General features: G+C 37.1%; 2 protein-coding genes across 19 annotated transcripts in view; one reads left to right on the forward strand and one right to left on the reverse strand.

Annotated features, from left to right (window-relative positions):
• LOC136829302 (uncharacterized) overlaps positions 1 to 27934 on the forward strand; it is a 516924-nt gene that overhangs the window by 476359 nt on the left and 12631 nt on the right. For 3 of the 4 annotated variants that reach the window (XM_067087659.1, XM_067087661.1, XM_067087660.1), the window contains one exon: positions 19165 to 19207. In XM_067087659.1, the coding sequence (XP_066943760.1) occupies positions 19165 to 19207 (43 nt within the window). Of the gene's footprint in view, positions 1 to 19164; positions 19208 to 24082; positions 24276 to 24574; positions 27636 to 27934 lie in introns of those variants that run through there. The other variant, XR_010850349.1, reaches the window with a different exon arrangement.
• Galphao (G protein alpha o subunit) overlaps positions 909 to 27934 on the reverse strand; it is a 421275-nt gene continuing 394249 nt past the window's right edge. For 10 of the 15 annotated variants that reach the window (XM_067087646.1, XM_067087649.1, XM_067087654.1 and 7 more), the window contains one exon: positions 13938 to 18676. In XM_067087646.1, the coding sequence (XP_066943747.1) occupies positions 18489 to 18676 (188 nt within the window). In that variant the 3' untranslated portion in view covers positions 13938 to 18488. Of the gene's footprint in view, positions 4317 to 6226; positions 6381 to 13668; positions 13799 to 13937; positions 18677 to 27934 lie in introns of those variants that run through there. The other 5 variants (XM_067087655.1, XM_067087658.1, XM_067087657.1 and 2 more) reach the window with 1 other exon arrangement.

Below are 27934 nucleotides of genomic sequence, written 5' to 3' on the forward strand. Positions count from 1 at the left end.
AAAGAAGGGTTCTCTCCATCCAGGGTTGCCCTACAAGGGGAGGAGCAATATTGCTATCTTTGAAAAAAGCTGTCCTGGGAGACCCACCTGAATCTTAACCTTAAAATCAGTATCTTAAAGGTCATCAGCCCATTAAGACTGGAGTCAGTGGTGAGGGCAAGGTTTGACACGTACCCGTTTTATAGGTGAGAGACATGCTATCCAACTCCACCTTCCATCGGAGTCTCAGGAGCAGAATTTTCCTAAGTCCAGATCATTTTAATCTTCATTGTAAGGATAGAAGGAAAAAAAATTGCTAAGAGAAGGAAATGGCCTGATAAAATCTAAAGGCTAGCAGCTGAGGTGCAAGACTTCCAGGGCCTTGATGTCTATCATCATCAAAGCACTGGGACATGGCTCTCAGCTACCATCCTCAAAGCCACCCAGTCAAGGATCTCACTTTCTCTTGATGGAGTTTCCCATGTAAACATAAATTGAACTGGATTTTTATTAAGAGTTGCAGTAAGCTTTTTACTCACTTTTACACAATAACATCATCAGTAGGGAACTGGTTAAGTCATAGTTGCAGCTTCAGTTCAATGTTACTTTTATACAGTAATACATATACATAGCATGTCATATGTACATAGTTCTGTAACCTTAAAGATGTGGAGCTCTCAGGCTTTGTATTCATTTGATGACTAGTGTGTGTATCAGAAACAGTACTTTAGAACTACATGTATTTGTATTTTTACACTGAATTGAGCAGCATTTGACCCTTCTCTCTAATGCTAATGAAAGAAAACTTAATGTCAGTATGAAAAGTATAAGATATATAAAAAATATTCCAGGAAAATTAGTATATTTGTTTTTTTTTTAAATGTTTATGAATTACATGGAAAGCTAATTTAAAGGAAAATAAAAATCCATTTTTATGAAATAAAAGACATTCATTTCACCCATGTCCAGTCTAATACAGAGTTTTGCCAACACAAATGATTTATTGTGATGCTCACCATCAGGATGTCAACATCCCAGGGAACTTACAGATACCTTTACAAGTTTTTACTCCAATTGCTCAAACAATTAGTTGCGTGTGGAGCTTTACATAGCTTGAGTGCATAACAGCCTACCTGAGCAGAACACTGTACAAAACTGAGCGGTAACTTACAGCACAATGAGAGGATGGGTTATTTAACATTAATATTAAATATGAGGACTTTTCAAGCCTAAATCTACACAAAAATGATGGAACCTTCTCTACCATGACTATGTAAATGATAGTAAGGGATTTTCCAACTTTGCTTGTCAATCACTCTCCGGTTATACTTCTTTGAATAATTAAGTATTTTGGCATGCTACTTATACAGACAATGAGTTTAGATTAGAAATTACCTCTAAATTGTAACTATAGGAGCCAAACATAAGGTTTGTGGTGCATAATTTGCATATCCAGCCTTGTAAGATTTCATCATAACTGAGCAAAGTCATTACTATGCACACTGCACAAAAAATGAAGCAGATTCTGTACTGATGACTTTGCATTTTGGAAATCCTTTTCATTTTCCTTCTAGTACCAAAATCATTCTAAATTGGGTACTGTTCAAGAGCATGGAATGTTAAGTTAGCACAAATTATTCGTACAGTACTTGAATTCTCTTAAGATCAAGCTACAGTTTTTGCTTTCTAAATACAGTACATTATATATGTGATGGGACTGAACAGATTATTTTATAATATAGATGTGTAAGATATTGTATGAAGGGTATTTGGTACAATATATTTGTACATGTGATATTTCTGATAATAAAGTTTCATAGCTTAGGAAATTTTATATTCCTGTCTGTTATCTAAAAATAAATACATTACAGGTACTAAATATGTTAAATAGGGACAAATCTTCAAGTTTAATTAAGGATTACACAACCTAAACTAGTTAAAAGTGATTATATGGTAACTAAATTTTCACTACTTTTTTTTACTGCTACTTTTAGATAAGAATCTGTAACAAATACCAGTAAAATTAATGTAATTTTGATTTGTTACCAAGGATTTGTTTACTATTCTTAGTAAGGAAGCACAAAATTTCCCATCATAAAATATTTTCTTCATCCTTTTATTTCCTAGTTGTGCTCAGGGACAGTTTGAAAAAGCTTATACAGTATATGCACACAAGTGCTAAAAGATGGTAACTGCATATTACCTCAGCATGAATTAAACAAAATGTAGTTTTTTATGCTAGTCTAAACCTTCGCAGTAGGTGTACTGTATGAAAGATTGCAATATTTTTTTTTCATTTTTGTTTCCAAAATCAAGGTGCATAAACTCAAGTAAATACTTTACTGATACTGATTTTTCTGAAATACTGAAAATGTGTTAATAACTACAGGAATGCTGTATTTTTAAGCAATATTTACTGATTAGTATTTTGTGAGTTTAGTATAGTATACTCTGGATAAGCACTGGTAATTCTATATTATTTTGCACTGATATTTTTTCAAGTTAAACAAACCAAAAGAATAAATTTTGCAGGCAATAAAATTTTCAAAATTAAGCTTCTCGTTTATATGTCACACTATGGTAGTATACCATACTGTTTTCGGAGCATCAACATCACATCACTTAGGATGAAAATAGTATGGACTTCGGTATTTACAATACACATTTACTGGTCCCAGTTTTGGATGTGACTAGAATAATTGTTATTAAATGTCTACTATAGGTAGGTTACCAGCTTTCTATATTGTACATAGGTTACTGATATCCATAAATAATATTTTTAATTAACATTACTAGCAGTCAGATATCACTCTAAACACTGTCCTGTGCATTAGCTGTCCATGTGTACAGTATACTCATGAAAGAAACATTTTCTGTGAAATCAGAATTACCTTTGAATTGCATCAATCCTGGTTACCGCCTGACTATAAGTAGGGCACTATGACTTAAAATAGGGCACAAGCATCAAAGTGGCTGTTAGCAGTATGAAGCGATGAAGAGAATTTAAAAAGTGCAAAGTTGAGGACTCTCCACAAAACATGGAAAGTACTGCAATTCACAAAAGTTTCTCATTTATCAAAAATCTTTTGACTACTGGTCTTCATTGTTACATAATTTTAGTTAATCTGTATTAACAGTTCAAGTTTAACTTAAGTTCCAAACATAAAAAGAGTATATCAAAGCATGTATATGTAGCACATGCAGCTGGATAGAGAATTTCCATTGTTTCTCAAGTACAGTACTTTTCATTAAATATATTTCAACATTCTATGGTTATTTTCATATCTGAGTATCAACAGCTATAAAACTACATTCTTATTTTTTTCTTTTCATTATATTACCTGTGGATGTCGCAAATATATATTTCAGTACAGACATTTTGTGTACTTATAAATCCAATTGAATGAGCCTTCATTAGTTTTTAATACAACTATATATTATATTTTCTCTAATCACAAAAACTGTAGTCACATTCTATCACAGAGAAGCAATATGACTAAAACAATGATAACTGCTTTTGCCAAAATATTTTAATTGAGTTTTTATCAGTACATCACTTGAGTAATAGTTAGTGAGACTTTTAAAGTATCTGTTGTTTTCTGATTTATAAATGGGGAATTGTAACTGGTTTGCATAAGACTTAGAAATGCTTTTAAAAATAAAATTATATAAATCAATGTAAGTTCTTTTGATATTTTTGCATTTTCAGCATATTTTGGTTTTTGCACAATTACAGTACTTTAAGTAAATGGAAAAGAATGACAACATACAGTAATTTAACTGTAAATAAAAAGGAAGTTGAACACACAATTCATAACTGCAGTTGTAGGTCACTAAGTTAACAAACATGCCAATAGTGGCTGGTTGCCTTTGAAAGACCAAAACGTGTTTTCCTAGCATTACATATACATATGCTGAAAATGCAAGAATTCTTTCTCACTTTTATCTCCTGGGGGTTGAGGCGGGATGTTAATGATAAACAAAACCATTACCTTACCCAGTTTCACCAATAATCTCATTTATAACAGTTACAAAAACTTTTGGTCTTTATCCTCCTAAACTTGGGCTTGTGAGGACTGACCAAGTTATGAAACATGTTAACAAGTAACTACTAGTATTAAAGCCCAAGTGTTTCAGTTCTGAAACACATCAATATAGACCACATCCACGGAGATTAGTGGCAATGATGACATCAGTTACAGCATCAAACACAAACTGAATGTTGGTGGTATCAGTGGCACAAGTCATATGGCAGTAGATTTCCTTATTTGTAGACTTATTCTTTGCTTCAAATTGGGCTTGGATGTATGCTGAAGCCTCGTTGTACTCCATAGACCCTAAAAATTCAAGTGTTAATAGTGAGAATTCAGACATTATTTTTTATGTATGAGTGCAGTTCTACAACTGAAACTTTTAACAGATATAGTCATTAATTGCATTAATGTATACAGTAATCCTTCGTTTATGATGTTTGGAATTCCCAGATATGGTTAAAAAAAACATTCTATAGTTGTAAAATGACAATTTCATAACTTTTTGTTTTGTTTTGTCACTGCACAGTAGTATGGACAAAACAAAACCAAACTACTTATGTGGGCTGGACTTGAAAATTCTTGTTTTAAAAGAATAACCCAGAGAGAGAAGAGAAAGGCAAGCAAACACACAGCAGTGTGATGTATGTATGTATGTATGCACATACACATTTGTATACACATGCTGATATTATACTGAACAAATAGTTAACATTTTTTACTGCGTTTTGATACCTACACTTTAGAACTCTTAATAAACATTTTAATAAAATCTGTTTGTGTATAGGCCATATTAAAGGTGTACTGTATTAGTGTTATCTTAAACACGTCTTAAGCTATGAGAGCACAGGCTATCATATATCATTGTTTGAAACGTTTGGTAAACATGTAATGCACTGTACTTACTGAATAGCACAATTATATTAATTACAAAACATTAAGAGGTATCAATTTTCAAGTGTACTGTGTATCAAGTTTGTACTTTGAATATGAGCAATTTATAGAAACAAGGTGACACACAGCAAGTTCTCTAAGGTATGAAAATCAACCCATGAGTGTTTGTAAGCTTTAGAGAGGAGGGGGAGGGTAGGCAAAACTCTGTCATTATCTTTTAAGAGAGAGAGAGAGAGAGAGAGAGAGAGAGAGAGAGAGAGAGAGAGAGAGAGAGAATTACAGTTGAGTGAACAGAAAACAAACCAAGTTTAAATATAACTTCATTGTCTCTTGGACTTGTTTGGACATACAGTACCTTGTCTTTTGTTTGTGTTGTATGGACAGGCAGTACCTTAAAGTACTGTACTATGTGATTAAATTTACATTGTGAAAGTTCAGTTCAGTTGTAATTGCATGTAATTTCACTTCTTTTACTACCTCTACCTCTATCTTGCATTGTGCATATTTTATTATAAGTTGGACCCCATGATAAACTATGAATTATATAATTGTGTTTATCAGTAAACATTTACATTACCTGTTTACCTAAGGTTCAACCAGAGATATATGATTGCCCCAGGTGCAGCAGATTATGATGTGTTTTGGATACATAAGGATTTGTATATTTTCATATGCCATACCATATAAATAACAATAAAGATCAACCCCGAGAGAGAAAGAAAAAGGCTAGCAAATGCACAGCAAAAGCATGTTGTAATTTACCTCGACATTATGCATACGTATCCTCCCTCTTGTAAGTGCTTACCCTGGCCGACCCCCACAATATTCAACCATTCAGAGTCAATAATTAAATTAAGTTGATAACAGTCATGAGGACTCCCAACAAGATGAAAGCCCTCCCACCCCTCCTCGCTCAGCTTTCCCTCCTGAAATGCTCATCCAAGCCTACCAAGCCCACAATACCCCTTTCTAAGTGTGCGTTGCCAACCATACAGAAGGTTTTTTTTACTAATTTTTATTTATTGTATATACTGTATATTCTATGCATTTGTTAGGGTGCTGTGGACCTTATGGATATTGTCAATGTATGGATAATGCAAAAGTGTATAAACGAGGGATTACTTGATTAAAACTTAAAACTTCATTCACCTTCCCAAAGATGCTGCCACTTACTTAATGAGGACTTGCAAATATTCATATTTTTCAGTGATACTGTGCTACTAATAAAACTATCATGGAACTGTTGCAAATAACAGTGCTCAAATACTGGGAAATATTGACAATAAATAATTTGATTTTCCTTAGCAATCACATACACTTACCTGTATACTCAGAGAAACATATAGTCAAGGGTGACCTTTTAATTTTCTCCTCAAACAAATCTTTTTTGTTCAAGAAGAGAATTATAGATGTGTCTCCAAACCACTTGTTGTTGCAGATGGAGTCAAACAACTTCAGAGACTCTTGCATACGGTTCTGGAAAAGGCAATTTACATGTAATTGTTTATATCAAATGATACCTACTCAGCAAATGTACACTGGAAAATTGAATTAAATCATTGCAGCTAGAAGGAAGACACTTAGGCACAGATTCTTACTAAGAAGTTAAACTTCTTAGCAGAGCCAGAGACTTGATCTGTGCCTTCTGCTGATGAACACTAGTTCTCACCCACATGGCTGATCGTTACTCTGTTTTGAGCATGTAAAAATTTGCAAACATGATGGAAGCTGTAACAATAGCCAGAGGAGTAGTCTATTAATAATACAATATGTAGCCTTCTGTAAAGGAAAGTTGTGTATAACATGACATGAAGAGAGGTTAGGGAAGGATGGATTCCCTCCTTCCCCTTCACAAAGCTGATTAAGACCTGACAAATTCAATATTGTTTTGTTGCATTCTTAAACTATTTTCTTTCATTTATTTTGTCAAATACAAAAAGTACTGTACAGTAACTGAGGGAAGATTAGCAGGGGATAAGCTAACCTCATAAAGGAACCTGGTTAGTTACAAAAGGAAAGATTTGCAAATGGACAGCATATTTAGGGAGGAGAAGCTTGATGGACAGGATTCACAAAGATCATGCAGGAGGATTCTACAATAGGGTATTCAGTACCATGTATACATATATGGTAGCCTACCCTACACTATAAAGTATACTCTGTACATACACGATACAGTGTAGTAATTATTAATATCAACTAATTTGGAGGTTCATGCAGAGTGACTTATAATAATTCAGTACAAAGAGAAATTGAATAACAAACAAGAATTAGCAAACTACACCTTCCACAAGAAAAAGAAAACTACATTAACCTGACCGAGTACACCCTGACCCCTGAGGAAGACGAATTATTGAGGTTGGGTCTCAACTGCCATTACATCTCACGACCGAGGCCCCTGGACAAACTCCTGGAAACAGAACACCTTCTAGATTTGATAGATAGGCATGAGGACCTTGGGGATTCCACATGACCGATGCTCTTCAACCCCTGCTGCTGGCGGAGGCCCTCACCGATCAAGGAGACTACAAGAGTAGTATCATTGATCGATGCCTGAGGGATGCAGCTAAACAGCTTAGGGAGAGAGAGAGAGAGATCACCGTCCGGAGAGCCGACAAGACCGCTGCTTTTGTCCTCATCAGCACCGACAAGTACCGTCAGAAGTTGGATGACATCCTGGCTGACTCTACAAAGTTCCTGAGGATTACTAGGAACCCCGTCAACGAAATCAAAAGGGAGGCTAACAGGATCATTGAGACAGTCAACGCTGCCTCTAATGTCTGCCACCTGCCTCCGATCATTGGTGATTACGACCTTGGGTACATTTATGGGAATGTAAAAATGACAAGCCAGGTAACCCCCTATGCCCCATCATCAGCCAGATTCCTGCCCCTACATACCAGCTGGCCAGAAGGCTAAACGCCATCCTGACCCAGTATGTTCTGGACAGATTCAGCCTGAAATTGTCAGAAGAGTTCCTGTTGAAGAAACCATTCAGATGATCCTAGACTGAGTGTATAGGGACCCCACCATGCCTGCCCTGAACATCCCTGAACACGCCCTCCATTGCCTGCTGGAAATCTGCACAAAGAAGGCTCCCTTTTCCAACCACCGTGGACATATGTTCACACAGATTGACGGTGTTGCAATGGGATCCCCTCTAGGTGTTCTCTTTACTAACTTTCACATGGGAACCGTCGAACAAAGGGTCTTCAAAAATAGCAGCCAACCCAGAATGTATGCGAGGTACATCGACGATACCTTCGTCGTTGCTGATTCGCGGGAAGAAATAGAGGACCTGAGGCGTGCCTTCCATCGGCACAGCAGTCTCACCGTTACGATCGAGTACAGCAAAGACCGCCGCCTCCCTTTTCTCGACGTCCTGGTTGAAGAAAACGAGGCCCATTTCTCCACCAAGGTCTACACTAAACGGAGAGAGTGAGTGCCCCGAGAGGTATAAGCGCTATGCTATCAGTACCTACGTCAGGAGGACCCTCTCGCACTGCTCCTCCTGGAATGACACCCACGATGAACTCGAGCGTGTTGCCCAGGTCCTTGTTGAAAATGGACACCGTAATAAAGAAATAGGAGAATCTATCCTCAGGACTGTTGAGAACTGGTACCAGCAGGAGCCACGCCCCGACGTCCCTGAGCACACAGATCTCTTCTATAGAGGATTCTTCCATAAGAAGTACAAAGATGATGTGCGCACCCTCCGAAAAATCATAGAAGAGAACGTGAACACCACCAACCCTGAGAAGAAGGTCAACTTAGTAATTTATTACATGAACCTAAAAACAAGAAGTTTGATGATGAAGAACAATCCAGTCGCCCCTCAGCAGGATCCTCTCAAGAAAACCAACGTAGTTTACCATTACTATGCCCCATCCGAGGATGCCTCAGCAGTTACATCGGAATAACAACGATGCGTTTTTCGAAGAGAGTGTCCTGCCATGCCCAAGAGGGAGCAATCTTCAATCATGCAAAAACTGCCCACAACCAGAGAATTAAACGACAAAACATTATCCCGAACATCGACATTATAGATCAAGCATCAGACCATCGCCGACTGCGCCTCTTGGAAGCCTTGCATATAGGAAAAGAAAGACCATCGGTGAACATCACGCAAGAGACCTTTTTCTTCCTACAGCTACCAGGAGACCCACAATGAGCACCCCACACAACGTGACCATTGACCAGGATTCATCATACAACGGAAGTGCCTATCAAAATTCCCCTGCTCCTTCCCAGCGATGCAGCGCTTGCATGCAAAACAGCCATCAACGCATGAAATGCAGCTTAGAACGAGACGGAATGCCCGCAGGCCTCCAATGATAATTCAGCGCTGAATTTGACCCCACCCACCACTCATATAAAAGCTGATCTAACCTGTTATTCATTTAGATCATCTTCATCAACATCCTGACGATGACCATGGAGATAGTTGAAACATGTAGACTACACAATGTACATGATATAAGCAAAATATAATATTTTCATAAAACAGTCTTTGACAAATAACCCAATTTAGACAAATACGAATATTGGAATTCTACTCAACAACCTAGCTGAGTCAGAAAAACGAATTGTCAGGAGAATTCAAAAAACCCTGTATAAGATTAATTAGTTGGAAATGCCATTATTTTCAACAAAATAATAGTAATAATATGGTAGTAACCCTTCATTTAAGTATATTTTATTGAATCTGATTGCTACTACAATGCCGTTCACTTTAAAATACTCCTTTTCTGTTCTTCCGATGGTGTCCTTTTCTTCTTTTGGAAGGCTGAAGATAAGTTGTCCCAATTCCTCTGTTGCTTCCACTGCCATTTATGGTTTTCCTCCTGACAGTTCATTCCTCCTAGGAACATCATCTGAGAACGAAACATCAGGAGGAAAACCAGAAGTGGCAGCGGAAGCAGCAGAGGAATTGGGACAAGTTATCTTCAGTCTTCCAAAAGTAAAAAAGGACACCATCAGAAGAACAGAAAAGGAGTATTTTAAACTGAATGGCACTGTAGCAGCAATCAGATTATAAGAAATATTAATAATCCACAATTTAAAAAAATATTTTTGCTAGACTTAGCATTTACAGACTGATAAAATATATTTTTTAATGGGTTATGGTAAAACATTGAGGTGGAGTTTACATTTGTTTTTAAGAAAATTTTCAATATGTGTACCCTTTATCATTTTGAAGTAGAAAAAAATCAGTGGGCATTCTGAAGATAAATTAATTATTTTTTATTGCAATTTGGCATGTAGTGGAACCTCAGATTTCGTATGCCCTCGTTTTTGTGCTATTAGGTTTTCATTAACTTTATCCGTCAAAATTTTGTCCCAGGTTTCGTACATCTGATCGAATATCATATGGCTAGAAATGCTCCTTCCGATACCCATTGCATGAGTAGTACATGACCAGGCCCCTTACCGAGCGCCCAATCAAAGCATCCTTTGTGCTCTAGTGACCCAGTCTGCCTGTTTCTCACTGAATGAGCATCGCCTTGCGCATTTATCCGCATCACCCCATGTGTTCATTGTTTTTTGTGCTTTTTTCATTGAGTGGAGCTGCTAAATAAGCCATCATGGGGCCAAAGAAAGTTCAAAGTGCCAGCCCTTCTGTAAAGAACGTGAGAAAGACAATTGAATTTAACCCTCACAGTCTGGGCTAAACTATATATTAAACAAACCCCTAGACCTGGCTAAATTTAAGGATGGCCAATTTAAAAAAAAAACATCAGTGGAAATATGCACATGGTATAAGAAAAAAACTAAAAATTTATGTACGTACCTTCCATGGGAAGTTGAAAGTAAATATTTCCAACCCTGTCTTTACCAAGACAGTCGTAAAAAAATATGCAAATTTTACCAAGTTATACATGTTTTTGCAAAAATTTTTTTTATTTATTTTGTAAAATTATAATTACAGTTCACACAATATCATAACAGATAAGAACAAAAATCAGTAACAAATTCTGAGTATATTTACTGTATTGTAAAATATTTACAAGACATCCTGGGATGGGGAGCTGCAATACACTTAGCCCATGAAATCTCAAGGCAAACTGATCTCTTTCCTGTGCCAACTTTCTATTAGAGTTGCTGTAAGCGTTGCCATGAGTCATTTATAGCCGAAGGAAGTAATCTAAACACTTTTCTTAGAAAAATTTGTTCAAACTGTATGGTGCGAAATGTTGATCGTCAGGGGATGATACCTGGTCATAACCCTAAAGCTATAAATAGTCGTCATTTGATGACCCCACTCACAAAATGTTAAGAAAGAAATTGTAGCAAAGTATGAAAGTGGCCTGCGCGTGGCTGATCTCACTAGGATGTATGGAAAGGGAAGAAATAAGCAATCAAGAAAGCTAAATGTTGCAAAAGGGGTAACTTCGTTACAAAAGAGATCGCAAATAGTCAAAGATGTTGAGAAGTTGTTGTTAGTTTGAATCAACTAAAAACAGTTAATGGGAGATAGTGTTTCAGAGGTGCTAATTTGTGAAAAAGGAAGGATGTTGCTTGCAGATCTCACTAAGGAAATGCCTACAACGAGTGCTGCTGTTAGTGAATTTAAGGCCAGCAGAGGCTGGTTCAACCAATTCAAAAAGCAAATGGGCATACATAGTGTTGTAAGGCATAGGGAGGCTGCAAGTTTCAACAAATATGCGGGCGAAGAAATCGGTAAGGATTTCAAGGAGTATGTAGAGGCTGAAGTATTCCTCCCCCAACAAGTCTTCAATTGTGACGAAACAGGCCTCTTTTGGAAGAAAATGCCAAACAGGACCTCCTGGTAATGGACAATGCTCCTTTTCATCCTCCAAGCTTGGAAGACCAATTGTTGGATGAGTTTAAGTTCACAACAGTGATGTTCTTGCCCCTAATACTGCTCCTCTCATCCAGCCCATGGACCAGCAGTTCATTTCAAACTTCAAAGACACTGTACACCAAAGCATTGTTTTAAAGGTGCTTTGGAGTGACCTCAGACACTGAATTGACCCTAAGAGAGTTCTAGAAGAATCACTTCAGTATCTTCAACTGAATAAGCCTTATAGATAAGGCTTGGCAGGGAGTGACTTCCAGGACAACGAGCTCTGCTTGGAGAAAACTGTGACCAGAATGTGTCCTTGAGAAGGATTTTGAAGGGTTTCAGCCCAACAACCCTACGCCTGTTGTGGAATCTATTGTGTCTTTGGGGAAGTCCATGGGCTTGGATGTGAGTGGCGAGGAAGTTGGAGAGCTAATGGACGGCCACAGGGAAGACCTAACCACTGAAGAGTTACTAGACCTTCAGCAAGAATGGCAACAGACAGCAAATGAGGAATCAGAGGAGGAGGAGGAAGAGAGAGAGGGGATAATGTACCTTACTCAGTCACGAAGGACATTTTTGTAAAGCGGAGTGATGTAAAAAATTGTGGAGAATTATTATTCCAACAAAGATGTTGTAATCCATGCCTCCAACCTGTTTAATGGCAATGCCATGTACCATTTTAGGCAAATCTTAAAGAGATGCCAGAAACAAATGTCTATGGACAGTTTTGTTGTGCAACAGGGGTCCAATAACTAAAGCTGATCCTAGTTCCAGTAAAAAACAAAGAGGGGGAAGTAATCCCAGATAGTGCCAGTAAAAGACGAAGGGGGGAAGTAACCCCAGGTAGTGCTAGTAAAAAACAAAGAGGTGATGTAACCCCAGATAGGTTCTTGATACCTGAAGTCCTTATGGTGGGGGATTCCCCTTCCAAACAATAACCTCTCCTCCTCCCTCCCCCTCCTCTTTGTCTTCCATACGCCAACAAGTCTTCAATAAAGGTAAGAGTGGTGTTAAATGTTCACTTATCCATTTCATTAGTCATTTATATTTATTTCTCATTGTTTTCTGTATGTAAAACTATAGTTATTCTCTATAAAGTGTATTTTTTGTTAATATTTTTGAGTGTCCGGAATGGATTAATTGAATTTACATTACAGTATTCCTTATGGGAATTATTGCTTCCATTTTTATATGATTCAGACTTCGTCAGATTTTCTGGAATAGATTATGTACGAAATCCGAGGTTCCACTGCACTAACAACATTGCTAAATAAAAATAATTAATTTAGCCCCACAAACATGTTCACCCTGAATCTGCCTTTGATAGTGGCCCTCTTGGTATTCTAATGATTATGTAAATTTGAAAGATGGAAATTAGAACTGAACAGCCAAGATGCAGTAACAATAAGTTTAAGGCCAAAAAATAAGACATTAAGCAAATCTCAAGTAGAAAAACTGTACTTAAATTTTAATACAGCAATCAAGAAATCTAATTTAGTTCTTAGTCATTTAGTCTGAAATAAAGTTTGCACTCCTCCTTATATACACAATGGGAGTAGATTGTATGCTCTACCTTATTACAAGCATAATGGGAGACCAGTTATTCTTTTCTTGATAGTGATGTGCTAGGATTTGTACAAGGATTTCATCAGCAAGACAGTAACTAATCTCATAAGGGCTTATTAAGGGAACATCATGAGGATAATAATGTTGGTTGAGGTGTACTGTATGTCATTCTAGCTCTGTTGCATCATTAGGTATAGTTATTAATGTAGTAATTCTCTGAAATTATATCTAAGAGGATGTAAGTTTGTGAAGTTGCAATACAAAAAAGATACATGTTAAGGGACAGCATAAAAATGAGATTTACTCTTTAACTTAATTTGTGTATCTTTCACTGATAAAGATGATGTTACTAAACATAGAAACTATGTAAAGATGCAAAATTTAACTTACTGTGGTTTCATCTTCGTGTAGAACCTGATCATACTCTGACATTGCCACACAGAAGATGATAGCTGTGACATCTTCAAAACAGTGAATCCACTTCTTACGTTCTGATCGCTGACCTCCCACATCAAACAACCTGGTAATATTGTACAAATCATGAGTAACTCAAATTACAGTATACTTATAAAAATAGATGTCTAAAAACTTATGTATAGTAACTTACCTACTAGGATGATTCATAATATAAACGAGAGGTGTTTGAAATAAAAGTCATATTCCAAATAAAATTTACATTTATTCAGCACTGGTCGTCATAAATAAAAATGCTTCATCCATTGCAGTCAGACACCGCAAGGGCAGAAACAGATTGACAGTCATTCGCTAACAGACATTTCTTGAGGAAGAAATTATAGGTATTACTCCTCAATCTTAATAAGTAAATATATCATTGATATAATTAATATTAATTACCAGCTAGAGAAGCGAATACTGTACAAAAGTGAGCGTCATTCTTATACCATACATGAGAGGATGGGTCTTTTAAACCATTTACATTTACAGTATTAATAATGATAATCAGACACTATTACACAAGATATGCAATCTACTCTAGACACCTTCGGAACCATCTCTGCACTGCATTTGATCATCCATGAGGGATTTTTCAATTTTGGTCTCTTATTTTTTTATTTATATTAAATTTCTATCATATTGATATCACTATTAAAACAAAGATTAGAGATGAAGGTAATTATATTATAGTAGACTTAGCAATAACGGTGAAGAAAGAGAGTGATGCTGGTGTAACTTCTCTAATCCCCCTTACTTGAAACAAGTATTGAATACCACATGCCACTTATAGTATTGTGTGTCTCCATACTGAATATTTGCTGACAATACAGCTACTAATGTATGGGGAGGGGGAATATGGAAGTTTTGATAATTCAGAAAATTTCTTTTTCACAGCTAACATTACTTTTACAATAGGCTGATTGTAATGGGATAGTTGTGATAATTATAGCACATTCATAAAAAGAAGCCTTGAACAATCATTTTTCGTATTTTAACCTTTTGAATAAAGCTAAAAATATCCACAATCTTTGACATTATAAGTATACTGAACAGCAAAAGAAACACAAGTAGGGACAGTGAACAGATAAACAAAGGGCACACAAACAAACTGGGCAAGTCAGGTTTTGTTTCTTTAGCTACAGTTTAAAGGCAGTAGTATTCTCTGAAAGTAGATCAGTCCTCTTCCAGTATTACTTAGGTCATGGTATGATGTTGATCACCATTTGCAGTAATGACTGATGTGGATCTATAATAAAATAGGAAAGACCCAAACTGTAGATAAAGGCTAAGGGGATCTGGAGAAATATCTGGATGATAAAGTTGCAGCTTTTTCACACCCAGTAATCTCACCCCTATAAATCTTTCATTGGTTGTATATCTGGACTCAGTGCTGGATATGGCAAATACTTATATAATGCTGCTGTCTTGCTTTGCTCCAGGCATGTATAAGGTGGTTGTCTGGATAATTAAACTCAAGTGGCACTATACGGGGTCTGTTTGATGTACTGCTATGCTGTAATGCCATGTCTACTATGTTGAAGTATATTCTAAAAAAACAGATACTTCTACAACGCTTGGGCCACCCCAAGTCATACTGGTTAGCTTAACCTTCATGACATCATTGCCACCTCATATCTTAACATTGCTATGCAAAATAGGGTACAAAGTACCATTCAAGAAGACAAAATTTTGTGCATGTACAAGATTCAAAGCTTTGAAGTGTAAAAGCTAAGGCCGTGGGCTGGGCGGCACAGTGGAGGTGACATTTGGCAAAGCAATACCTTAGGAGTTTTCATTCACTAGTTTAACCAAACTACAGCTATCCACTCATCTAAGGGCCAGTTGAGAAATAATGCATTATGTAGTGGTCATGATTGGCCACAGTGACTTCTGGGTGACCTTTACTAGGATGATAATCAATCCTGTCAGTAGAAATAAAACTGAAAATGATGAATAGATTAAGTTCCTCGTATTCTTTTGGCAACATAATGCTCCTGATATTGTGGGGTTAGTACTGACACTGTTTTGGAAATGTAGTTGTTGGCTGGGCAGTTTTGTGTTAGGCTGGTAACAGTGACTGACAGGGAAGTTTCATTTTGAGCTGTTTCCACCTCTGTGTAAGAATGCATACTTTCATGTTTTTGACTTTTGAAACAAGTCATCACATCATCAGCAGTACTTGCCTTAAAATGAGTTTGATCAAATTCACTAGCTCTGAATACTTCCAGTTCTCCAGTCTGAAAAAAAATATGGGAGTATTGCTTTGCATGTAACTTCCCCACATTACTAAATTGTGTTCATTTTGCTATTCAGTGTATTTCAACAGCCAATCATAAATGAAATATTCATGCAATAAACTTTGATTCAAAATTTAAAATAATCTTAACAGTCAATCCCAACAGAATCTAACTGAACTGCAAGATGCAGACACTGGAAATTTGTTTTAGCTCTAATTCAACAGGTAGGTAATGATGCTAACCGAGGAGAAGCCCCCTAGTGTAACACAAACACTTTTTTTGGCAGTAGGTGAAGCTCAGCACATATGGGGCAAGGAATGCAGCACCACGAGGGGGGTTGGCCTCAGTTAGCTCTTTCTCTATCTTTATACATTTAACTAACATGAGGCAATCAATGGCACTTCTTTCTTGTATAGTTAAAGAAAAAGAAACGAAAGTGACTGACAAGGCAAGTAAATAACTTTCTTTTCCCATTTCATAAGAGATGAAAAATATATTTTCAAAGTAACTATGCATTTGGGCTATTTTTCATTGTTTAACTTTACTTAATTCAAACACAACGTAATCTTTGCCTCAACTGAACTGTTTGCAAGTTACTCTCCTTTACCTACCTTAGCTTATCAAGTACTTCAAAAGTTGGGAATTCCAAGCATTTACAGATTTGTGGTCCCAATTTACTATATAAATATATATATCGCCATTCTTTTGTAACACGTTCTCCTATAAAGACATTTCTTGACCATTCAGGACCAACATTTCTTATTTTCACAGCACAGGAGATACACAGTCAGAGGAATGCATTTAAGTATAGGCCATGGTATGAATTTCTTGTCTACCTGTTAGCCAATTAGTAAGTTTATAAGTTTTAGGCAAAAGAATTCTTTCAGTTCTCTCTATGAGGCCTCTGTATGCTTGAGGGTAAATGTCCTTAAAGTAACAAATTAGCATAAATTAGCACTGCTGATGTACGAGTGTTCAGACGAAGTACTTGAAGTACTTTTAGACACTTCCTTAGAGGATAGTGTTCATCAACAGAAATGTGGTACTAATTTATAGTTCCCCAATTTTACATTTCCTAAACTGAAAATCTAGACATATACATGAAGCCAAGTTAGGCAGTTGGTTTTAAGGATGGGCTTTTGAGCCTAAGAATTTCAGAATATTTAAAAAAAAAAGTGGGATTTCGGCTGAAAGCTTCCCACTTTCTTCTGTGGCTCTTCATTACAAACCACATAACTTGGCTTTTTTTGTTGCTACACTGTATATCTCTTAGTTATAACATGAACAAACACAACTACTGCAAATAATGTACATACCATCAAATTGATAGATCATAACAGTTTCTCATAACTGAACTGATCAAATGCCTTTAAAAGATGATGTTATGATGCAGAGCTAAGATTTACATATTTTTTGTCCTGAAATATTTTATAAATATGCTGACCAGTCACATTTCTCTTCCAGTTATATTAGCAGCTGTATGATTTTCCACTAAGAAAAATTTGCTCTGCTGACATTTACATGGCACCTACGGATTTCACTCTTATAAATTTTGCAAAATGAAAAAAATTAGTTCCCGTAGTGTCCTACATTACTAGTTTTCCTATACAGTATTTATTTCAATGTGATAAGACTTTTCTCTCTTCTTGGATTGGCTGCATTCAATGAAACATCAATAAGAATGTAAAGTTATTTGGAGGATTTTCTCCAAGACTCCTCCAATGCTCCACTCAAGTGACTTTTGTGACAAACTAATATTACAAATATGACTAGAAAGCATGACACACTGCTTTGAGCCACCCATTGATTATGAACATCCCACAAAATTGGGCTTTGGGCAATCTAAAATAAAAATGCTTCTTCTCAGAATTTCAAATGCCTATGGGTTTTACTTTACATTGATGGCTGAAAATTTCCATTTTCTACATTAAGAAATCACTGTCTTTTGAGGCCCCTACATGAGAACAGATACACTTATATTTATACCTCCACCAACAGAGGACTGGAAATTTAGATTTCAATTCTTCTGTAAATGCTACGTGGAAATTTACATCATTTACATCAAAACAGCATTGTAAGGCTTCAACTGGCATAAAAAATGATAGGCCTATCGATCACTCTAATATGGATAATGAGGCTTAAGAGAGTTGAGGTCCCTTGTACAATTACTAAAACTGGTAGCAATTACTGTACTGGACATGGCATGATCTCTAGAACCAGAACTGTCAAAGTCTGCATCATCTACACAACTGCAAATATGGAAATAAAAGAAATGTTTATATTTTATAGTTTTGCCTTACAAAATTAAAACCTGGCACAGTCAGGTTGATGCCCTACTCTGCCTGCAACCCAAAGACACAAGACAGAGGATAACGGTGGGTATGGTACAACTAGCCAATTCTCGTGGTAAACACATTGTCATATGCATGACAAGTTTATTCCCCCAGAGTGGCAGGCTAGACCACGACTGTACCAAACTTCCCCTATGCTGAACACATCTAAGTGGAGTGGGTTGTCTTAGTAGAGCCCACATCCACGTAGGTTGTTTGCAATGATGACGTCTGTAACAGCATCAAACACAAATTGTATGTTGGTTGTGTCAGTGGCACATGTCATGTGGCAGTAAATTTCTTTGGTTGTAGACTTGTTTTTGGCTTCAAATTGAGCTTGGATATACGCTGCTGCTTCTCCATACTCTTGTGCTCCTGGAAAGAATAGAAAAAATTTTCTTGTTTAGAAATTCTAAAAAAGACATTTTAATTGACTCATCTGATCAAAAGCAAATTCAGCTTTATAACTGAGTACGAACTCTGTACTGTATTTCACGAGCAAACGAGGATAAATGCTTGGAACTGTACCAATTCAAGTGTAATGGGGTTTTTTGCAGTTCAAAAGAAAATATGAGAGGTCATATCAAATTAAAGACTTACATTTATCAAGTAATAATAAGAAAGTTTTGTCTATAAAAAAAGTTAATTCCTAATTAAAAATCATTAAATTACCTTATTTACTCTGTATAGTTTGTCATGTGCCAAGTATAGTGTGTTATCAATACCCTGCATAACGCAGTAATTCGGGGAAAGGTAGATTAAGTATTCTTACAATACAGTATAGCTTTTTTATTAATTATTGATTGTCAAATGAAAATTTCTACCTATCTAAAATTTTTCAGGTATTTGTAATTATTTTTCAGGTTGTTAGCTGCCTTCATCAACCATGAAAATGTACCTTGGGTTGTGAGTACTATTCACTTCTTTTCACTATATTCTGTGCACCTCTAAGTTTTGTTCATTTCTCTTAGTTTCACAGCATAAATTACATTAATTTCTTAGTATAAAAATGTTTTCCACGGAAAAATTAATTTTAGTACATTGTGCAATAATTTTTTCTACAAAATTTCCTCGACATACAAACCTCTAATCTTATTTATGTTACACTGTATTGCTATGTTGATTTTATTTATGTTGACTGATTGATTGATTTATAGATTTTAAGCATAATGCCAAGCACTGGGGCAACTAAGGCCATTCAGCCCTGAAACAGAAATTGACAGTGACATTTGCACTATGAACCAATTGTTAGGTGAGGGTGGACAGTAAGATAGAAGAAAGATATGAATGGAGGTACAGTAAAAGGAATGAAAGCAGTTGCAGCTAGGGGCCGAAGGGACGCTGCAGAGACCCTTAAGTAATGCCTACATTGCACTGATTGTGGTGCACTGATGGCATTATCCCCCTATGGGGATTTTATTTATGTTGCACTACTCCATTATGTAAGAATAGTCACCAGTATATGAAACAAGCTTTGCACCTTGGCTCTCTTGTGAGTATTTCTTTGCAAGGAGCAGCCTCCTAACAACATTGTACTAATGAAAAAAGCATCATTGTTGTTAATCAACTTTACATTTCATTCATCTACACCATTTACTAGTTGGTTTGTACTGTACCTGTTATTTTTAGGATATGCTGCTCATCTGTGTGCCATTCTCTGTTTCCTAAGGTGCTGTAATATTACTTTTAAATTGTCATATAAAAAGGAATTGTGCTTGTTAATCATGGACACTTCACCTCAAGTGCATTTTGCTTTTCATGAAGTCAAATAAACTGATCAATTGATTTTGTGCTCTTCGCACACTCAACACCTTTGTTTGTGCAAAGTAGCCCTTTATGTCAAAATGCAAAGTGTATGTAAAAATGCTAACTGTGTGTGTGTGTGTGTGTGTGTGTGTGTGCGCGTGTGTGTGTGTGCACGCATATGCTTGCTCTGGCCTGATCAAGTCTTGTTTATTTTTAATTGTATTCTTACTCTATTCATTTTAGTACTTTTGCTTTATCTCCACTCCAGAGGGAAGCTGCCCCTCTTTAATATTTGTAGAGAACATGCATCAAGAAGAAAATGAGTCATATTTTGTACTAATGGATTCAAAATGGAAAATGGGTCCTCAGGACTAACAGTATTATTAATGTGGTTTGCCATTTTGGTAGTTTCACTCTAAGGAAATCAAGGAGTGAAGAGCAAGCATTCATATAGTCTTCCCTTCCTCTGTAGGTCACACCAGATCACAGGTGTTCCAAGCTAATTCACAAAAAGCAATGGATATGGGCATGCTGACCCTAAATACTCACTGATTGTTATTAATCTTAACGCTGTGATAGAACCAGAGACGAGTTGTCAAGATGTGGCTATTCAATAAAATGAGCGAGTTGGCTAAAGCACCAGCTGCCTGTTGTTGGGTCCCTCTTTGGCAATGGATTTTTTCTTTGCCTACACCAACTCAGAATAGTCTGGCATATTCATATCTTTACTCTTGTCACACACACTTGACAGCACTGAACACCCTACACTTCTTAGCCTTTTTGATCTATCCTTTCTTATTTTGTAAAAGAGACTCGCTAGCCTGGTAGGACATCTGTGAGAAGGCCATTCTGAAATAAACCACTGTTTCTCATTCTTGGATGGTGCCACAGTCTGTGTATCAGGGTCTTCCACTGTCTTAGATTGGAATTCCCTTGCTTGGGGGTACACTCAAGCACATTTTTCTGTCAGTTGCCTCTTCCTCTTGTATTTTTAAATAGTGCGCAGGGTAGGCTTAGTAGAAGGTTGAGAATGCCTGGTGGTTTAGTGCAAGGACACCTTACCATTATTTTCCTTTTCTTAATCTTTTACCCAAGAATTCATTTGCAAAAGCACCACTACTGTCCTTCCTTCAGTGTCTGGCAAATCTGGATATGTATTTGCTAGGCGTGCCGGCTCCTCTTACTTGACCAGTTTTATTCTGGCTATAATTTTGTCAATGGGCGTACACTTCTCAGTACCGATTGTACATGTATATATTGTTCCTATTTTTGTTAAGCTGCCAAATAATCCTTTATGCTTGTCTTACATGTTGTTGCTTCTTTCTGGCAGTACTGAACTTCATCCTGCCTCACAGAATCAATCATGAAAATGTTGTATTTTATACAGCAATGTCTGTGGATTATACAAGAATAAATGGACTTGGATGTTCCTGCTGTTCTGATATCTTCTTTTGCTCTAAAACTCTTGTCTTGCTTTCCAGTGTTGATGGCCATAAGTGGTGGTCTACCCTCAAGCCATCACTCTTTGGAGTTGATTCAAGCATGTTTCCCCTTGTAGGAGTCGATGGAACTGCTGTATATTGCCATAAACAGAAGGTAGAACTTTTGGCTCAAGTCTTTTTTGAGCAAATAGTGTGGTCAGTCTGTGGTGTTGCCTTAATCATGCTTTTCAGAGCCTATTGTGTTCAGTGGCCTTCAGGTCTAGAGAAGTCAAAACATAGTTCTGGGCCTTGACATTTTATAAATAAGTTGGCCAAGATACCACTAGGGTATCTTGGCCATCTTATTTAAAAAGACTGCTGACTTAATTGCTCTTAAAATTACTACTATTTGCAAAAGATTAGTTGGACTTTGTTTTCATCCTTTGTGGAGGGAAGGAAAAATTTATGCATTTCCTGAGGGACAAAGTTTGTCTTCGCAACCCTCAACGTACAGGCTGATTTCAATTATCCCTGTTTTATCTAAGAGAGACATCATTGTAGGTTTACTGAAGGTAATACTCTACTGCCAACATTACAGTTTTGGCTTTGTAAAGGCCTTGGTACTTGAAATGAACTGTTATCAATTTATACAATCTTGTAAAGTACAATCTTGTAAAGTACTCTTGATGAGGATGCAAAGGCATGCATGGTCGGTCTAGGTTTAGTGCAGCCTTTGACCATGTCAGTCATGAAGCAATTATCTACAAGCTTAAGATTATTGGGAATTGTTGTACCATTTATTAATATTTTAAATGAATTTTTAATAGGCAGAACCCAAAGGGTCTGTTAATGGCCAGTATAGTAGCTTTAATAATGTCATTTCAGGTGTTCCTCAAGGTAGTGTTTTTGGACCTCTGCTATATATTATCTGTACTAGTGATGTGTGGCAAGGTCTGGAGAACACAACTGATTACATATACTGGTGATATTACTCTTCTAGCTGTTGTTCCTTCTCTGCACCTTAAATGTCAGTGACTCAATAAAGATTTAGATGCAACTTTGGAAGAGAAATTGACTTTTGAGAAGCATATAATATTGTTTCCTCTGTTTCTCAAAAAGTTGGTGTCTTATGGAAATGCTTTAGAGTGATATGGGATGATGCTATTTATCTAAGTGTTTTAACTCTCTCTTCTTCCTTGTGTGGTGTACTGTTCTTCAGTGTAGTCTTAAGGTGTAGACTCTTGTCTCAAACTATAATTATGCCATCAGTCAAGTTTAGTTTGCCAACTCTTAATGTTGACTTGTGGCATAGACATAAACATCCTCTGCACTCTTCTTTATGTGACCTAGCTGGTTTTGCTCACAACACTAAGTAGGCTACTGCTAAAAATAGTGTGTTTTTTTCTAGCATCAGCCTTAATGCTTCTCAGTTTGTTAGAGGTTTTATCTTGGCTACAAGTAAAATGTGGAATAGTTTGCCTAGTGTAGCTGTGGAGTCTTCAAATCTGAATATTTAAGCAAGGAGCAAATCCATTCCTGCTCTCTGCTGGTATCTTGTGAATTTCAGGTGTATCACTTTTATTTTGTATTCCCTTATATTTATTTACCTTTTCCTGTAATTTGTCTCTCTGTGCAGGCAGATTTCCCTTTAGAGCTCTCTGAGGTTTAGTCGGTTGACTCTGTCCATAGGATTTTCAGCTGAATACCACACATACTCGTGTAATGTTCAACCCCCCCCCTTTTTTTTTTACCCCACAAATCATGATTTTAGCCTATAACCTATGTAATGTTAGAGTCAAGATTTTGCCAAATATCGTCCAGGCTAGGCTAAGTTTATGTAGGCCCAGGCTATTTTTGGAATCAAGACACTATTAGGTTATGCTAGCCTTAGGCCTGGTTAGCCTAAAATTCTCTCATCTCTAGGTTAACTTAGCATAAGGATTAAAAATCTGCAAGTCTATGAAATAAATAGATATCAGTACACAGGACAGTGGACCCCCGACTATTCACATTTCAGGATTTGCATATTCACCTATTTTCTGAGGAACATAACTCTTAAATAATTTCGCAGAAAATAACTATCTTTTTTTCCTCAGCCTGTAGGTGGTATATCAGGTTTCCCAAAGACATACTGTACAAAGATTTCTGTTTTCTTAGGTTTATTTCCTCTGATGTTTCAAATGTGCTATGGCATTTATTTTCAAAGAGTGAATGAATGGCATGCAGGTTACAAGGGTATACAGTTGTCAAGTCGGTTATTCAGCAGCATTTTGGTTGGTCCTAGGTCGGGCCTATTTGCTACTGGAATTTGGGAGTGGCTGTTATCCGGGATTATAAGTTTTTAGGTAATCTGCCTTCTGTGTCCGATGCTGGCTCTCTTTCTTCTTTGCTTTCTCTTTCTATCACACCACCTCTCTCTCTCTCTCTCGCTGGTGTCTGTCGTCGGCTGGTTTCTTAAATTTCTCTGTATGATGGTACGGAGAAATTCAGTTTCCTTCACCGTGTTGATGTTCAGCTTATTTTAAAATATGTAAAGCTTCGAGAAGCCGTAGGTGTCGGCGATCCGTTGCCTAGTCGATGATTTTGGTATTCTTTACGAGTTTTTCTCTTTCAGGCCTTCTTTGGTGTTTTCAAGCGTAATGATTAAAAATAGACCCTTCTTGGAGGTGACAGGAGAGATGCTTGGAGAGTTTGGTAGTCCTTCCCGATATAAGAGTGGTGACGATATCTTTCCACCAGGCATGTGAATTCGTAGATGACACTATTTCTCTTCAAAGATGTTCCTGGGGGCGCAGGGTTGTTTTCAGGTAATAAATGGCTTAGTTTTCATATTTTATAGTATATTATCAGGACAATTTTGTCATCTTCTGTAATAGGGGTTACATTCTCATTTATTATTTTTCTGAGGTCCTTCTCATCTTCTGCATATTTTTGATGCATGTAGTTCCTGTAATACAGTTTTATGGACTTATTATAATGTTTCCAGTGTCTGTCATGCTTTCAAGGTGCCAGTTATTTATAGAGACTCGGGTTTGTTATTCAACCATGTGATTAGAGAAGTTGTTGTTAATGAGTATTTGTATTGATTTGTCGATCTCTTCCGTAGTTCCTTTCCACGTTGAACAGTGTGAGAGGGCGCGACGGACGAAGGCTTCAACCACGGACTTTTTATACCTGTCCGGGCACTCACTGGACCCATTAAGGCAAAGACCCAGGTTCATGGGTTTCATGTATACTGTGGTGGTATAACCCGTCGGGGTCTGCTGCACTTAAACATCCAGGAAGAGAAGGGCACCGTCAAAATCATCGACTAGGCAACGGACCGCCAACGCCTACGGCTTCTTGAAGCTTTACATATTTTCGAAAAAAAAACAACGAACATCAACATGGTGAAGGAAACTGAATTTCTTCGTACCATCATACAGGGAAATTTAAGAAACCAACCGACGACAGACACCGGAGAGAGAGAGAGAGAATCGGCAACATGGATGAAACTCGACCGTAATTAAAATTGGAGAGAAAGTATTTTAATCAAAACTACTGGGCATGAAAGAACACATTACGATAAATACATAAAGCTCATATTATGATGAAATCCAAGTGAAAATAGCAAACTGAATCTTGATTTTTTTACACAAAACAAACACCCCCAATGGCCAGCATCATTTGCTCATGAAAATGAGCTGAAAATACTGTAATTAGTGAATATTTCTCAGTGAAAAATACCGTGAATGGGCGAATTTTCAGCGAATAATGAGTATATATGTTCCACAGAGGAATCCACGAATAGGGTAGTCTGCGAACCGTGAGACCGCGAATACAGGGGGTTTACTGTAATGTGTATACTCTGTATGTTCCACAGAAAAATCTGTGAATAGGTGAAGCTGCAAATCCGGAACCGCAAACAGGCTGGGGTACACTTTATTTTGCTGTTTACATTAATATTATTTGAAAATTAGCAACTCTTTAACTAGTAAATCATTTTTTTATCATATAAATGTATTTAGTCAATGAAATAAAATTAAAATAATTAGCAAATATTTTAGATATGCTCTACAAAAAAATCTCGTTCTAAAACACTACATACTGTACATACATTTTATTACTGATATTTTGCTGTGTTTACATTCATATTTGAAAATTTGTAAATAATTTTTTTTTATAATGTATTTAGTCACAAAAACAAGAATATTTTAGATACGCTCTACGAAAAAATGTCATAACACTGCGTAATATTTCAAAGTAATCTTACTGTACCCAAAGTCAGAGCCCCAGGGTTTAAGGCCCAGGAGGATGGGGTTACCCTCATCATGTGTGGCAATGCTGCTGGCTTCATGCTGAAACCTGGCCTCATTTACAAGGCTGCAAACCCCAGGGCCCTCAAGAATATGACCAAGAACTTGCTGCCTGTGTATTGGATGCACAACCCCAAGGCCTGGATTACAAAATTCCATACCTCTCTAACTGGTTCATCCTGAGCTTCATCCCTCAAGTTAAGGAATACCTCATTGACTTATGCATGGAGTTCAAGGTCTTGATTATGGATAATGCTGGTGGCCACCCTCTTGATCTTTATTACGAGGGAGTCCAGCTTGAGTTCCTCCCTGCCAGCACTACCTCCTCTCCTCCAGCCTATGGACCAGGCCTTGATCCGTGCCTTCAAGGCCCTCTACACCCAGAACTCCTTTGAGTACCTTGTGAAGGCAATGGACACCTGACATTGAATTTACGCTGAAGGAGTATTGGCATAAATTCTTGATTGCCACATGTCTGACCGTCATTGGCCGATCGTTGAAGGAGACCCTTAATGCGTGCTGGAAGAAGTTGTGGCCAGAGTGTGTTCACGATTATAAGGGCCTCTCTCTTGAAGAAATTCAACATTCAGCCATTGACAAGCCAGTCCAATTGGTGAGGACACTTGGTGGAGAAGACTTCGACGACATCACAGAGAATGAAGTCGGCACCCTCATTTATGTCCACTCGAACCTCCTAATGGACCAGGATTTGGAAGAGCTGATGAAGTCTGCCAGTGAGGAAAAAGATGCGGCAAGTTCAAGGGACAGGGACGAGGAGGAGAATGAGGGCTTGTCTTTGGCAAGTCTGTTCCGAATTATGAGGGCAACCAGGGAGCTGCAGGAGAAAACTGAGGCGTGGGATCCTTATTTGGAAGGCTCAGTAGTGTTCAAATGCCCTTGATGCGTGCATGGCAATCTATAATAACCGCCTCATCACCATGAAGAAGCAGTGACAGCAGCTGCCTATCACCGTGTTTCTTGAGCCCATGAAGAAGGACCCTCCATAGCTTTCCAAAGTGTCTGACTATTTCATAAGAAAACTACCCTCACTTTGCATTTTAACGTTAACACTGATGAGGAACACCGTTCAGGTGTTCGAAAGTCTTTGGTTTTTTTACATAGTAATATATTTACTATATAATTGTGGATTTTTATTACTCAGATTGATGTAATCTTAAACATCTCATTATTTCTATATTTTTTTTTTCAATACAGTACTTAACGTGCCAATGTCACCCCATCTAAATTAAAAGAAAATGGTAAGGCTTGAATACTGCTGTATGAAAGCATGGACGTGCCAGAATATAAGGATAACTTGTTTAGTCTTTGCCTTGGTAAGAGTATAGTAACATTTGAAGGAGTGTTCATGTGTAGCTATAAGCGTTATTTAGAGGGGGTCACAAGTATTCACGAATTTTAACTATTCACAGGCAGTTGTGGTCCCTAACCCCACCCGCCCGCGAATATTGGAGGTCCACTTTACATACCAACCAGCAAATCATTAACATTACCAATAATTAAAATAACAAAGAGAATAATCCGTGTGCTTTATTACAACAACCTTTGTTTAAGTTTGTGTTTTTCACAACTACCGTAAGCTCTTGCCCAATGCTGAAACTTTCGAAGATTGAAGTTAAACTGTCATGCATCCTAAGTCATTAACCCCACGCCACTCTATTGTTTAGTACCAGATGATGATTCCAAAATATCATTTGCCAGCTCTGACAACAGTCAAGAGTTTTGCGGCTTTGAGCAGTGTAACTTTTTTATGAGGTTCCCTATTCTTATCTTGAGCAACTATTTTATGAGGTTCCCTATTTTTATCTTATGTTCTAATTAATGTGTATTTGAATTTATAATGTCTGTAATAAAGTAAGGTTTCATATCTCCTTTTCAAAAACCTTCTTGCAATCATTGCTGCATACAGTAATGGGTGCTGATAAAAATAAGAGATTGGTAATGTTTACATTCAGAAAGAAGTTTTGTAGGCAAATTTCTATTACTGAAAGTCAGGTTTACAGAATTACCAAAACAAAATACAGTAATAATGAAGAGTTCAAAGAAAAGAAAAACTACGACTGTAATAACATTTTTCTTTTATTTCACAAAGACAAAATTTGGTTGATTTCTGCTCGGAGGCAATCATACACTACTGAATGTAGGATAGTCCC

Source organism: Macrobrachium rosenbergii, chromosome 44 (assembly GCF_040412425.1).
Source record: "Macrobrachium rosenbergii isolate ZJJX-2024 chromosome 44, ASM4041242v1, whole genome shotgun sequence".
NCBI lineage: Eukaryota > Metazoa > Arthropoda > Malacostraca > Decapoda > Palaemonidae > Macrobrachium > Macrobrachium rosenbergii.